The 15,000-nt window shown below is 42.7% G+C and overlaps 2 protein-coding genes across 2 annotated transcripts in view; one reads left to right on the top strand and one right to left on the bottom strand.

Moving 5' to 3' along the window:
* The window catches only part of LOC310797335 (calsyntenin-2-like), a gene marked incomplete at both ends in the record, with an annotated part of 214,194 nt that overhangs the window by 188,098 nt on the left and 11,096 nt on the right, over positions 1-15,000 (top strand). Inside the window, one exon of the mRNA XM_083659704.1 lies at positions 5,626-5,788. Within this exon, the coding sequence (XP_083515830.1) occupies positions 5,626-5,788 (163 nt within the window). The remainder of the gene's footprint in view (positions 1-5,625; positions 5,789-15,000) is intronic.
* Positions 8,679-12,217, bottom strand: LOC310796934 (sialoadhesin-like). The gene is made up of 7 exons (XM_083659185.1): positions 12,176-12,217; positions 11,402-11,443; positions 10,972-11,313; positions 10,487-10,768; positions 10,037-10,285; positions 9,728-9,890; positions 8,679-8,948 (listed from the first exon to the last, which is right to left on the bottom strand). The coding sequence occupies exons 1-6, from the start codon at positions 12,204-12,206 to the stop codon at positions 9,769-9,771; spliced, it is 1,068 nt and encodes a 355-aa protein (XP_083515311.1). The 5' UTR covers positions 12,207-12,217; the 3' UTR covers positions 8,679-8,948; positions 9,728-9,768.

Here is a 15,000-nt window from a genome sequence, read left to right as displayed (position 1 = left end):
ATTTGTCTAAGAAATGCATTTCAAGGGGGGTACGGTGGTGCAGTGGCAAGCGCTGTCGTCTCACAGCTCGAAGGTGCTGGGTTCGATTCCCACCTGGGACGCTGTGAAAGCTGAAGGAATGCGTGCCCGTCCGTATGTCCTCGAGTGCCCACCGCCCGGGTGGGGTCGTCAAAAAGGACCTTTCTGTGTGGAGTTTGCATGTTCTCCCCGTGCCTCCCGGGGGTTTCCTTCATATAGGAAGGAACCCCTTCACCAAAACATGCAATATCCTGGTTGCTGATGTGGTGCTTCCTCTGGTCGTTAAGGGCACCTGTTCGGAGGGAGGGGAACTCGTTGGAATAGTGTGATCCTCCCACGTGCTATGTCCTACCGGTGAAGCTTCCCCTGTCAGGTGAAAAGAAGCGGCTGGCTAACTGCCCATGTCTCAGAGCCAGTTTTCGGCTCTCCCCAGATCGGCAGAGGGTGGAGCAGCAACCAGGATAAATAAATAGAAATTAGCACTAATGGGGGATAAAAATGGGATAAAAAAGTTGGGGGCAAAAAAAAAAAAAAAAAAAAAATGCATTTCAAGCATTTACTGTAAGCATAAGCCATTGGGTCAAAATGGCTTTAAGAGAATGAAAAACAGCACTTTCAATCAGGTGTGGCCACACTTTTGACTGAGTGAGTGTATAGTAAGTAGCAGGCTCAGGCCTCTATCTGTGACAAGCATCCACCCATGCTGAAGGGTCCCGCAAGGCCCTGAAACCAGCTCCAGGGGGCGCTGTTCTGTAGCTCACCCCGTGTGTTTTGACTGAGAGATGAGTCAAATGAGAATAGCCCTACACGAGTCAATCAAGTAGCACATGATTATCATGATTACATGTCTTGGGGGTAAGGAGGAAGGGACAAAGGAGGTAGGATGGAAGGAAGCGTGAAGGAGGTTGGGAGAGCGAGCGAGGGAGTGACTGAGGAGCTGAATGAAGGAGATGGAAAGAGATCCAACTCCTCCTCTACTCAGCTTCTCCTCTCCTCTCTTCCTCTAGTTAACTGCGTGTCCAGTCAAATGTATTACGCTGTACAGAAGGGGAGGCGGAGCTAAATCACTGTGTGTATATGATTGTGTGTTGTTCATACAAGTGTCTATTTTGCTTTCGCTCAGAGATTAATGTCATTGTGTGTTTTTCATTAAAGAGTGCATGTATTGTATGGCGTTTGAAATATTAGCTTTTCACGCTCTCATAAACACTACATAATCACTGCTTTGGGAATATTAGCTGTGGCGGGGGCGAAGACGGCAGCCTCACACAAAAAGCGCAGATAATTGTAAGACGTGTCAGTTTAACATCACCTCCACAGGCACAGGCACAGCCAGCCAGCCAGCGGCTAAATGAAAGTGGCATTTCATTCTGCCTGTCTAGTCAAGTACACGCATGGATACTCTGAGGTGATGAAAGTAAAACACACTGTCCGGGTTCATAACATGTGCCTGGCATCTTTTGATATTTCAATCAGTGCTATGAGGCTACACGTACAGAGCCGTGTGTCATTAAAGAAAAGCTAGCAGCTAGCACACTCACTCCAGGCCATCGCATGTTTCATAGGCAATGTTTCCATCCTACTTGGATCTTCGTCGGGTCAAAAAAAATCTGCCTTTCTACTCTACCTTTTCTTTATTAACAATTCTGATAGAGAGGATGAGAATCAGTTGAGTGCAGATCCAGTGTCGGAGTGTCCAGTGTTGCCCTGGTCAGCAATGCATCAGAATATCATTAGGGACTCTTAAGAAGAGCTGTGGGTCAGGGATGTGATATTGATGAAAACCAGATTTTATCGAATATGTTATTTCCCACAATTATCTCAAGAGGTTGTTTACAAACTATCCTTCCAATAATGCTGCAAATGAACGGAATTTTTGGGGACAGGCCTATAATTTTGAGGCAAGGCCAGATCAAGGGCTTGGTGATTGATTTATAATAGTGAGCAGAGCGAGCATCCAAGACCTTCATTAGGAATTCAGTGGCTATTATACAGTACCAAGCGGACTGGATGACAGTTGCATAATGTGAAATTGTATCTATCTGATCACGTAGAGAGATGGGAACAAGTTTATCCAACAGCACCGGATAGGTCATAAGATTAAATAGAGGAGCCAGGAAAGACATGAAATGCAGTTTAGGTGTTGTTGTTTTTTTTAAATGGACACGGTTAGAAGCTCCTTCCAATACAGAAGATGGACTTGTAATAGTCTTTTCCCATTGAGTTCCAACTTTCAACATTCTCTTTTCAGCCTGCGGATATCATCATTTACTCAAGCCGAGGAGTTCACAGAACCGTCAGATGTGATCTTAAAAGGGGCGGCAGACAGTGTCCAGCGCTGAAGAACAGATCTCACTGAAACGCTTCAGAACCGAGCCGTACGCTGACTCACAGCACTAAGAACATTTGAAGACAGTTTGCTTGTTAAAAAGCAGAGGGTGTAGTTAGCTGATGGAGTAGCAGTCTGTAAAACAATGTCACAAGGTACAAACAAAATCAAGGGTATGGCTGTGAGTGTGTTTAGGGCTCAAAACAAGCTGCGCTAGATTACAAATATTCAGTCATATTTTGAGCTCATCCACATTGATATTAAAATCACCATCTATGATTACTCATATTTCATTATGTCATATTTCAGAGGAAACCAAATCAAAGGATACAGGTAGAAAAGCACCATTTGGATTGAGAGGATGATAAACAACATTGCAACACGATTGGATTTACACCATTAACAATAATAGATCCTTTATTCCTTGAATGTATGTGGTTGCAAACTGTACAGTATGCATTTGTTGTCGCTGCCATTTCTTTTGCCCATTTTTGGTTTGCGCCACAACAGCAGGGGCCAGCCCTATAAACGCCAATGTCTGTCACTGACCGACCGACTGACTGAGTGAGTGATGAAGTTACACCATTGGTTGGCCATGGCACGTGACACGCCCATACACGGTCCAGCCATATACTAGGTTTTGACCTAGTTTTGTTGAGTGTTAAAGCAGTAGGCTTTATGACAGGAAGTTTGCGTTAGAGATCAGACTGCAGTGGTTTGAGGACTGCCGTCTGTGGTGCTGCTGACCATGGGTTACTGTTTATGCTATGACAGGTAGGGCTGTGGACTTCTTGGTAATAACATTTTTGCAATATTGATAGCTCTTTGATAGCTATGCATGCTAATTTGTATGTGATGGACAACATTTGCACAGGGGCTATGCTTCATATTGATAGAGTCCCCCCCAAAAAAGTAGGCAAGATCCCGAATCTCAAGATGAGACACAGCAGAGACGCGCTGCTCAGGTGGGCTGAGTGGTTGATCTAACCTGGTAACATGGGCGCTGGAATGAATGCCAACAGGTTCTGCTACACGCTGCTCACGCAGGATGTGTGTTCCGGCCATAAAGCAGAATAAAACGGTGAGTTGGTCCTTGCAACATGGGGTTTATTTTTTATCTGTACATCCACCCTCCTCAGACATGGGATTAACAGTGTATGGGAGTGGCAGCAATTGATAGTAAATATAGGCAAGAGACATCCAGGCAGCTGTGGAGAGATTGAGTACTGCGAGGGAATTAAGGGTCTATCCAATTGGAGGATTTGTGTCCTCGCAGATATAAAGGGAGAGAATCTATCCTCTGTATCAAACACCCCCAGAGATCTCTGACAGCTTCAACAGGGGTCTCAACCCAATTACTGCGTATCACAGCTAAAGTTAACCACCTGTGGTTATAGGGTGTGTGTGTGTGTGTGTGTTTGTGTGTCCACAGATTCCTTTAAAGAAATCTACCAGGAAATCTGCCAATGTGTCTGTTCTCGTCTGTTTCTGTGTGTATTTAAAATCAGCAGATAGTTATAGATAGATACAGTAGATATACCACCTCACCTGCAAGCAAGGACACTAAACCGTGTTGACAGAATCCTTCACGGCAGAAAGATGATACAGTAGATGATGATGTGGCCGTAACAGGAGAAGAGATCAAGGAAGAGAGAGCGACCTACAGTATAAATCCTTTGAAACTTCACCGGACTTCACTGAACTAGTGAAAGCTTTGAAACTGTATTACTGTAACTACCTGGACTTCACTGAACTAATAACACCTTTGAAACTGTACTATTTACCTATAATCCAAAAGGGTTCATTGTGTCTATATTGTAACTTAGAACTTAGATTTTTGTTCTATATCAGACACAGATGTGTCATTCCTACCTGACATGTTTCGACGGTAACACTTCCGTCTTCATCAGAGGCGTCACTACTGTAGATGGTGTGTGACGTGTCTTAACAGCTGATTGTTTACTGAGGCGTGATCGTCCTGTATTTACCTACCTGGACTTGACTGAACTAATAACACCTTTGAAACTGTATTTACCTACCTGGACTTGACTGAACTAATAACACCTTTGAAACTGTATTTACCTACCTGGACTTGCCATTTAAAAAGGAAGTGTCCTAACTCCAGTCATGGGCATTTGTGCTTATCCTGGCAATTCAGATCAAAAATGGGCAGACAGACAGCCCAATCTTAATGGCTTGTAAATATATATATATATATATATATATATATATATATATATATATATATATATATATATATATATATATGGCTTGTACGGCCCAATACAGTGTTCCATTACATTCATCCTTTAGTTCAGTGCAGTAGGTGAAAGCAGGATTTATTGCTATTTGCTTCACTTATGTCACTGATGCATATGAACATCTACAACATCTATGACAATAAGCTTCTCAGTTGATCCTGAGTGTGGGCGTTTCACTGACCTCTAAGAGGGTGTAATGCTTTACAGCCCTGATCCTGCCTGAGGGACCACATGACTGTCCTCTGTAGCTCCTGGATTCAAACCTCCGGTCAATGGCTAAAACTCTACTTTACTCTACAAAAGTCAATGATTTGAGAGCAAAATCCATGTAGCCAAAGTACCAAATGTGTTTAACCCATTGATACCTGATGCAGCATTTGTGTGTGTATCCCTTTAAGACCGCGGTCTTAAAGGGATACACACACAAATGAGGGCTATACACACAAATGCTGCATCAGGTATCAATGGGTTAACGTAATGTTGTAACTCGGGTAAGGGGACAGAGAAGGAGAGGCTTCTTTACAAGGTCTCCCCACAATGCTCCGATAATGGTTGTGCAGCGGCTGGGCCCTCTGGCACCCTGTTTGTCACACTTCATGTGTCGTTAATGAGCAGCTCGTTAACTGGAAACTTCATTAGCTAGCTCATCTCACAGGGAGCAAAATGATCAAGAGATGGAGCAGAACTCGTCGTCGCGTCTCTTTCATGGGAGGTGGCAAGGCGGGGAACATCTGAGCGTGAGCGAGCTCCTTTTGGTTTTAGCGTTGTGATATACATGTAGGAGTAAACATGGTCTTCACAACAGCATCCCCGTAAACATAATCCTCCAAGGAAAAGATGCTCCTGACCCAAATGAGTCCAGGAAGAAAGTCATGTATTTTTAAGCTGTCCTATTTCTGGGTGTGTGAGCAATGCAACTTAAAAATGATTTTCTCACTGCATATTAAGAATATAGTACAGCGCTCATTCAGGTAGCTTAATGCCTAAGTCACGGTGACCTGTCTCTCAACATTGCAGATCTGTGACAAGGAGTGGCACTACTATGTGATCAACGTGGAATTCCCCGCGGTGACTCTTTTTGTGGACGGCGTGACCTATGAACCCTACCTGGTGACAGATGATTGGCCGATCCACGCCTCAAAGATTGACACCCAGCTGACTGTGGGGGCCTGCTGGCAAGGTCTGTGTCTGTGTGCTTGTGTGTGTGTGTGTCTGTGTGCTTGTGTGTGTGTGTGTGTGCGTGCGTGCGTGCGCGCGTGTGCGTGTGTGTGTGGGCACATTTGCACTAGCTTGTCTGCCTATCTGTTTCTCTGTCCTCAAATCTAAAATGTAGCCTTACCATAATACAGACATTTGCCTGATGCAGTGTGTACCACATAAACACAGTTTCCAGGGTTTTGAGCCAATTAGTTCCTACCTCCACAAAACTGAATCAACAGCATTGTAGTTAATATTGTCTCAGTGAAGAATGCAGTGAAGATGGAATATACAGTACATTGTTGGCATAAGAGATTATCTTGATTGTATTTGAAGCAGCGACAGAGAGAGAGACCGGGGGAGAGATAGAGAGAGTGTGCTTTACTAAAAAGATAAAGAGAGATTTAGATTTATAGCCCGGGGCTAAACTGTACAAGTCATTCTTCTCTGAAATGGTGCGAGTCGAGCCGGCTGGATATCAAACAGGAAACGCTGCACGTCACGTCAGCTCCAGCAGCACAGAATAAGAGGCGGTAGTGATGATGATCGCTGTGAAATGAGTAGGAGCTCGTCTGCTGCCATGTTTATGGTTTGAATAACGACACAAAAGTGCTTTACAGGCTCGGCAGAATGAGACGGCCGTGATCCGTTCAGCAGCTCGCCTGAGTCCACTCATGGCATCCGCCAACATCATCCAAAGCTTTCATTCAGATGGCATTTGGCTTGTTGTCATTTGAATTTCTTTTCATCTGGTGCCTGATTGCAATTTTCTTCTTCTTCTTCTTCTTCTTCTTCTTCTTCTTCTTCTTCTTCTTCTTCTTCTTCTTCATTTTCTTCCCTGCGTCGTACATCCCTCGCTTCCTGTCTCTTTCCATGAACGCGTGATTGTGAGAGAAAGCCCTGAAGGAGGGGATTAGCCAGAGTGAATGGAGGACAAGTTCTCCAGCTATTACGTCCCAATGAAGCAGCTTTAAGCTCCAGTAAGCCGCGACTGATAACTTTGCAGGCCATTAGCGAGCGGGATTGCCTTTCAGAGTCTCTCTCTCATTTCTCCATCCAGCTCTTCCCCACAATCAACAACGTAATGACGAGGCATGCGGAATCAAAGGCAATAACAGACTTGGTTTTCACTGCCCCCCCCCCAAAGCAAAAAAGCAGACTTTGTGCAGTAAAAGTAAATTGTCGTGCGGCAGTTTTCTAGAGCAATAAGCTGTTATTGAGATTGCACCTGAAATGTATGCCTGTTATCGGCTTTCATGTACAACAGAAATGTAATGGGTGTAATTTAAACGCGAACACAGTATACAACAATAACCTGCACAGCTTATAGGCAGTGAAGGGCAGACACTAGGGGTGGGTTTCTATGGGGGTTGAAATGTCTCAGTCAATCAATAATCATTTATCAGTCTATCCATCCATCCACAATCATATTCACTTTCGTATAGTGTGAACACTATTATGTATTTGAATAGGCTATTTAATTGTACATACAGCACGACACTGAATGCTGTTTGTCTTGCAGACATTTTGATGTAGCATCTCTTGGAGACAAGCCCATAAGCAATGACTAAGCAATCTGCAGCATCTTGCTGACAAACAAATGGCCACCATGCAAATGATGAAGTCATAATGTAGATGTTGCATACAGATGTGCACTACAGACACCATCATGTCATCATGTAGATGTTGCATACAGATGTGCACTACAGACACCATCAGGTCATAAAGAAGCATTGTCCTGTCACTTGTCTTCTTTATAAACTATAACAAAGAGGATAGACGGCAACTGTTGGTCAAAAATGAGTGAATATGTCATTTTTGTTATCGAGCCCAATATGTCATCAAAGACATTTAAATGTCTCAATTAATCTGCCTGCCTAATTTATTTTATAATCCATGTACATGTAGCCTACAGTCAGGCACAAAGACACACTAACTCTAGTTTTAAAGGCCGCAAGTGTGGGGTAAAAGCTACTTTCTAAATCTGAAGTAATGAATAAATAAAATGATTTGCACTGTGCGTCTGTGCCTCGACTACTTGTGGAATTCATACATTTCAGCTTTATGCCGGGACTTTGAAAAAGTAGAGCCACAATAGCTGATTTGTTCCAGTGCTGAAAGGATGGAATAACAGCATTTCAAGTTTTGAGTTGTTCATGTGCTGAACATAGTTGGGGCGCTGCAGCCAGCATAGTGACGATCAGTAAGCAGTAGATTTTATTCACAAGTAGAGAGAGCGCCTACTTCTGCCTTTCAGCCTGATTTACCACAGTGAGAATGCAAGACTAGAAGAGCCAGTAGAATACACATCCTTGGGAGGCTCAATGGGCATGTTCGAGCTCAGAAAAACACAAAACCTGTAAACGCCTGGTATCATTTTAGATGTACTGACTCAAATACAAACATTGATCCAATGAAAATATTCTTTTCACTCTCATTTCTCAATGCCACATAGTGAATGTGTGTGCATTTACAAATGAGCAAATAGCAAGCAGAAATGCTTTGCCTGAGAATTAACCCATTGATACCTGATGCAGCATTTGTGTGTGTATCCCTTTAAGACCGCGAACCGCGTGACGCGGTTCGCGGTCTTAAAGGGATACACACACAAATGAGGGATATACACGCAAATGCTGCATCAGGCATCAATGGGTTAAAGGATAAGACTAATGAGAAGGACAAGAACCCACATTTTCACTGACCTGTCAGCCAAAGAGTCACAGAGAAACTCAATATTTGTAATGTTTTTAATTTTTGTTATTTTTGACAGCATGCATAAAGAAATGAAAAAGTATAGCATGGATGCTTAAAAATAAGCTAAAAAAAAAAAATCTAAATTTTTTCTCTAAGTTCTATATTAATAATGATACTGTATTTGCACACTTGAACCTACAATATAACATTATTTTCCATATTACAGTACATAAAAAAGATGAATATGTGCATGTTTAATTTGATACAGAACTATGATTTGCTTACAAGTCGCAAACAGTAGATAGGTTATTTACAGTAGATCATACTTAACAGTTCCAACATGTGCACATGTATGTACAGTATATGCAAAGTATGCCATGTGACATGTGACATCATGTGTCCTCTCCTCCTCTTGTTGGGTCATTTTTCCCTTTCTCTCTTTCATGGATCTGTAAAAACACACACACACACACACACACACACACACACACACACATTTGGAAAGACACACACATACGCAGATGACGCACACAAGCACACACAATCCAAAAGTATGTTTCCCTTCCTTCACTGAACCACAGACGCCTCTCCTTGATGAGAGGCTTCAACAATGCATTTGTGAGCGAGATAAAGAGGAAAACTCAAGGGCAGAATACTGTGGAATATTTCTGCAGTCACAGAGAGCGATGAGAGAGGGAGAGAAGAGAGCGAGGTAATGAGCCACTGTCGAAGATTAGGAAAAAGCAAGAGTTCTCACTCTGCCCCTACTTCCTGACATTGCAATGTCATTGCAAAAAAATACAGTGCTGACCACGGTCTGCTCTCAGAAATGAGTGATAGATACACAGTAAAAAAATAAATGAACAATATGGATGACATGTAACAGTGTTAGTTTGCGTAGCACTTTTCAAAACACTGCCACAAGGTGCTTTGCTGAGGTGTAAATGACAACAAAAATGTCAAATCATCAGTATAAAGTAAAAGAGCAAAGCAAAGCTTGAAACAAGGTCCTCAGACTGTGATCCAGCTCATAATTGGGGTTGAAAGGTCTTTAACATGACTTTTGAAGGCAGTTTGTGGTGGGTTCAGCTGTCATCCTAGCTTACTGGGAAAGGGCTAAATATTGCTCCAAAGTTGAACTTTCTTTACGGTGACGTCTGCAAACACCTCAATGTCAAATAATTGCATGTACTGTAATAGCTTTTAGTAGCCACTTCATGAGCCTCACCTTGTCTCACGTCCTCGGTAACAGATGAGGGACCTGCCTCTTCAGCCAGAAAATGGCCACATCACTGAAATGATGACAAAAGCCAGAGTGGCCATTGCGATTACACCCGCGTGCAATCGCTTAGGGCTCGCTCCTGACCTGGAGCCTGCGGAGCCTGTATACCCTACATGTATGAACACAGAGACAGATACAGATCAGGAGAAGAAGAAGATCACTCTAACCACCTGAACAAGGTCACAGACTGATTGGACCCCCCAAGGCTGTGAGGACAAAGAGAAGAAACCATTTTAAAGATATGTGTGATCTGACCTCTCACTGCCACCCAGCTTCCTGGTGATTGAGAGCGTGCATGAACTTTGCACCTATACATCCCTTCTTCTGACTTTGAGATGTTTGTGATGGTCATCACATTCATCGCCTCGATCTTGTAGAGCGATCCATCTTTATAGAAGTTGACTTCAGTGTCAGGGTTGATCCCTTCCTTCACCAAACAGCGCAGAGTGAGATTATCTCCCTCGGCCAAAGGCAGGACGGGACTCTCTAACAGTGTTTCGCCACCTGTGAATAATATAATATGTCACATTATGATATTGATTCATCGTAAATTCAGATGAACTTTCAAAATTAGGAGCATAAATGTGATGACAAATGCAATGAAAGAGAATGAATCCATGGAATTTGTTTGTGTGTTTGTTGTAGTTACGACAATTGATTGTAATTTGGATTATTTTGAGCCGAGTTTGGAAGTCGCCAACATACCAGCCACTGTAACGTTGATCGCATTGCTGTACTCTCTTGTGCCAAACTCACACCAGTACACCCCAGACTCATATATGTAAATAGAAGTCATATTGCATGTGGGTCCCAGGCGACCTGCTTGGATAGACCGTCCACATTCTGACAGCACTCTGTCATTTGTCAGCATCACCAGCCTCCATCCGCTGGAGTTCCCCTTCACCTGGCAGCTCAGTGAGACATGGTCCCCCACAAAGTGCTGAGGTCTGCTTGGACTGATGCTCAGAGAGGCTGGAGGAGACAGATCTTAGAAAACAGAATAATGGAAAATATAAGTTACATTAACATTTCTGTAAGATGATGCTATTCGTATGCCTAACTTTCTTCATCCCCTCCAATGTTAGAGTTATCACTGTGGTACTGTATGTGATGATGTTAGGGGAGCTCCTGCCTATTGCTTTTGGATGCATCCTCTGTTTCTGAACAATATGCAGTATAACATAACTCACCTGCTACCCAGAGAAGCTGAGGGGAGCTGTAAAGTTTGGCTGTGGCTGGACCTCCTCCCTCAGCTCCACATGCGTAAAGCCCTTTGTGATTCGCATTGACAGAGCTGAGAGAGTAGACGCCTCCGGCCCCACGCTGGCTGTCTGGTAGCTGCTGGACAGAATAACGGCCACCCTTCGTCTGTAGTACAGATTCTAATGTACGATTGTAGAGAATCGCCCTGTACCAGGAGAACCTCCAGTCTGTGTTAGATGAATTGGTAACCTGGCACGACAGAATGACAGAGTCTCCAATGTTGAGCCACTTTGAAGGAGATACACTCAGCAGGACAGATGGGGGCTTTGCTGCAGGAGGGAGGAAACAGAGGTTAAGTTCAGCAGCATGAGAAAACAAATCCAATTGAAATATATTGGACAAATAAATAAAAACTACCTTCACTGTGAGGTGTGCCAAAGAGAACACACATGCCCATTGCTGATGAGAGGAAAAACATGGAAAGTGAACCAGAGGTAAAATAGTTATTTTTCATTATATATATATGTATATATATATATATATATATACAGTATATACACACACACACACACACACACACACACACACACACACACACACACACACACACACACACACACACACACACACACACACACACACAGTATACATATGTATGTATGTATATATATATATATATATATATATATATATATATATATATATATATAGTTGATGCATAGTAAGTGTTACAACTCACATATATTTATATCTGCTTAAGTTTATCATAGGTCTATAATAACCATAATGATTAGTCCTGCATACACCTAAAGTGAACACTTCTTCTTTTCAAAATCAGATATCACAATTTGAAAAATGTATCACCCATGCTGAGAATTTCTGTCATAAAAACAAAAAAAAATATGGAATAGGGCAGGCTACCACTTAAATGTTAATTAGTTGTCTTTGCTCTAGACTCTAATGTTAGTTATCTTAAGAACTTCGAAATTAATGATTTTGAGGATTGAATCATTTGTGTTCAAACATATTTCTGTTCTGTTCTTTGTTTTTAATGTCAGGAAGCAGGCCATCTTCTAAAAATGGATATCTAGGGTTTTAACGCTTCATACACAAGCACACATTGGTTATTGCCAAAGCTAATGAGTGAAAAGTGTGTAATTAGTATTGTTGGCTGATGTACAGAATACTCACAGAAAAGCACGTAGGCTGAGACACGGTCCATTCTGTACCCTGCAGTCAGGATGGTGAGTGAGTGTGAAAGGTCTGAGGAAATGTCATCATGAGTAATGTGGACCCAAGTATACAGACAGGAAGGAGGTAGGTGACGTTCAAGAGCAAAAACAAGATGTCTTTATTTGGCCAGTTTGCACATGCAAGGAAGTTGACTTGGAGTGGTTGGTGCAGAAGTTACATACTACAGTATGTAACTTAGCTATGTAACTGTCAGATAGGAACACGATAAGTTTGAAGAAATATACAAGATAAACAAATATAAAATATTAGGCATCTTGCACGCTCAATTCCTAGGTTCGCCTCTTGTTCTTGTCACTGATGATGTCATAGACATTATGACATCATCGTCTATGACATCATCAGTGACATCATCGTCTGTGACATCACTGATGATGTCACAATGTCTATGACATCATCAGTACACAATGTCACAACACTATGACATCATCAGTAATGATGTCACAATGTCTAGGACATAATCAGTGACATCACAGTGACAAAAAACATGACCACCAAAATGTGACCAGAATTGCAGAACCCACTTTTAAGGTCTTTACACATCGGGAGCGTTTTTTCCGTGTGATTAATTCGCACGTTAATAATATTTTCCGAACCTATATCAGTCAATGCAACTGTGCAAACCAACGGCGAAGTTTCGCTGAGCGTTATTGCGGCGTTTATTTTTTCGAACGATGGTCGATTTGTCAGAAATTCGCTTCCGACGTCTACACTATCTGTGGCTGTGATTGACAGGTGGGTCAAAACTCGCATCGCAATTTCGTGCCGTGTATTCGCATCGCTCTTGATGTGTAAGGATCTTTACTGTTAAAATATGTTAAATCAGTCTAATCACATCTAGTCTTCATTGTATTTCTCAGTCTGACTTTGGTGTAGAGTAGACTATATCAGCTGAGCAGGCCGCCGTGTTCTGTCTTGAAGCAGAAGAAGACCCTGTAAGGTGTTGCATTGGGGAGACAAAATGTACTGGAAGTTGTCATGCTTGTTGCTTTGTGGTTGTGGTTTTTGCTCTACCAGAGTTGCAAACTGCACTTCTTGCAATGCATCCATGACCTTTGATGTTTCTTTAGTTAAACATCACCATCACTTAAAGTACAAAGTAAAAAAATACAGAATCCCCCCCACACCCACACCCACACACCCACACACACACATACACACGCACACACACACACACACACACACACACACACACACACACACACACAAACCCACACACATGAGAGTCTTTATTTTTTTTATCCGCAAAGCCCTATTCTCACGTAGAAGACGTGAGAATAATGTTGTCTTGTTAGCTTGGCCCACCACATACTGTCATGTGTGTGATGCTGTGCTAGTATATGCAGAGGTGGAAAGAGAACTGACAAATCAATCAGAAAGTAGTGTTAACTCAAATACAAGTAAAATGACTAGTCCAGGAAATTACTCAGGTAAAAGTACATTTGCGTTCCTTTAAAAAAAATATATATTTTAATTATCTACCCCAATTACATTTTACATATCCAGCACATGTTACAGTGTTACCTAAGTTGTCCCTGTCTTTGTCCGTCTTGCCTTTCATACTGAACAGCTGGTTCAGATGCAGCCAGCGATGTTCAGTTTGGAGATTCTCTCCTTTCAGACGAGCTAGAGCTGCTAGCAGCAGCAATATCACAATCAGATACATTCATTTAGCTCTGGCTATCAGCAGGGTCAAATGAAACTGTGATTTCTGAACTAATGGGGATCATTACAATTTCGTGGATCGTCTACTCCTGTCTAACTCAATTGGCCAGTCTTGATCTGCAGGGTTCGAGTGATGTGGGGACCAGTGGGGGACTGAGCTCCCATAAGGAAGTGTCCGAGTCCCCATGAAAACTCTGTGTCGCTAATACTGTATACTGTACATACCAACGGGGTTTCTCTGCCTTTCCGAAGCCCTGCCACTCCGAACGTTAACTTCCATTATTCGGACTGGCAGCCGTTCACCTTAGAAGCAGCAATGCCGACCTTAGGTTTAGGCGTGGGGGTGGGAGAGGTTAGGTTTTGGGTTAGGGTCTGGGGGAGGTTAGGTTTAGGCATGGGGGGAGGTTAGGTTTGGCGTGGGGGCTGGGAGAGGTTAGTGAAAAACGGGGAATATAGACCCCCTTTCTGAGTGCCGATATTTCGGAGTGGCAGAACGTCGGAGTGGCAGCATGTAACCCATACCAACAATCATTATTTTAATCACAAATGGTGCATTTTTCAATGTAATGAGTAGCTTATTTACGTTAACGAGATAAATAGGCTAAAGGAAACACTAAGCACCATTATATATTCTCTCGTCAAGTGTTGGCTATGATGAGCACTGAGCAGTGAATTATCTCTTTCTCTCTCTCTCTCTCTCTCTCTCTCTCTCTCACTCTCTCACTCTCTCCCTCTCACTCTCTCCCTCTCACTCTCTCACTCTCTCTCTCTCTCTCTCTCTCTCATAACCGACACTCGTATTTGGTGACCGCACACGACAGTAGGCTGTGTGTTAGGATGACGTCATCATTCCTACTTTGACGTCGTCATTCCTACTATGATGTCATCGATCACTGATGATGTCGTGATTCATAGGCGTCTTTCATGCCTTTCGCCGGTGATGTCATAACACAGGTGATGTCATATTCCGTCATATTCACATCTATAAGGGCCTGCTCCTGCAGGCCTTGGCCAGTGATTCATAACCTAAACTAATATCAGGTCAACCTCTGCAAACCGTTCCCAACTTCGAGCGTTGCAGACTTAGCTATCTAGTTCCA

Source organism: Poromitra crassiceps, assembly GCF_964638095.1.
Source record: "Poromitra crassiceps genome assembly, chromosome: 23".
Taxonomy (NCBI): domain Eukaryota; kingdom Metazoa; phylum Chordata; class Actinopteri; order Beryciformes; family Melamphaidae; genus Poromitra; species Poromitra crassiceps.
This window is presented reverse-complemented; position numbering and strand designations above follow the sequence as displayed.

Bases quoted from the DNA above. Each gene is read 5' to 3' on its own strand.
- LOC310796934 (XM_083659185.1), bottom strand. From the start codon at position 12,206: ATGGACCGTGTCTCAGCCTACGTGCTTTTCT. The intron at 11,314-11,401 runs GTAGTTTTTATT...TCCCTCCTGCAG, and splicing joins TGGCACACCTCACAGTGAAG to CAAAGCCCCCATCTGTCCTG. The intron at 10,769-10,971 runs GTGAGTTATGTT...CTGTTTTCTAAG, and splicing joins TCAGCTTCTCTGGGTAGCAG to ATCTGTCTCCTCCAGCCTCT.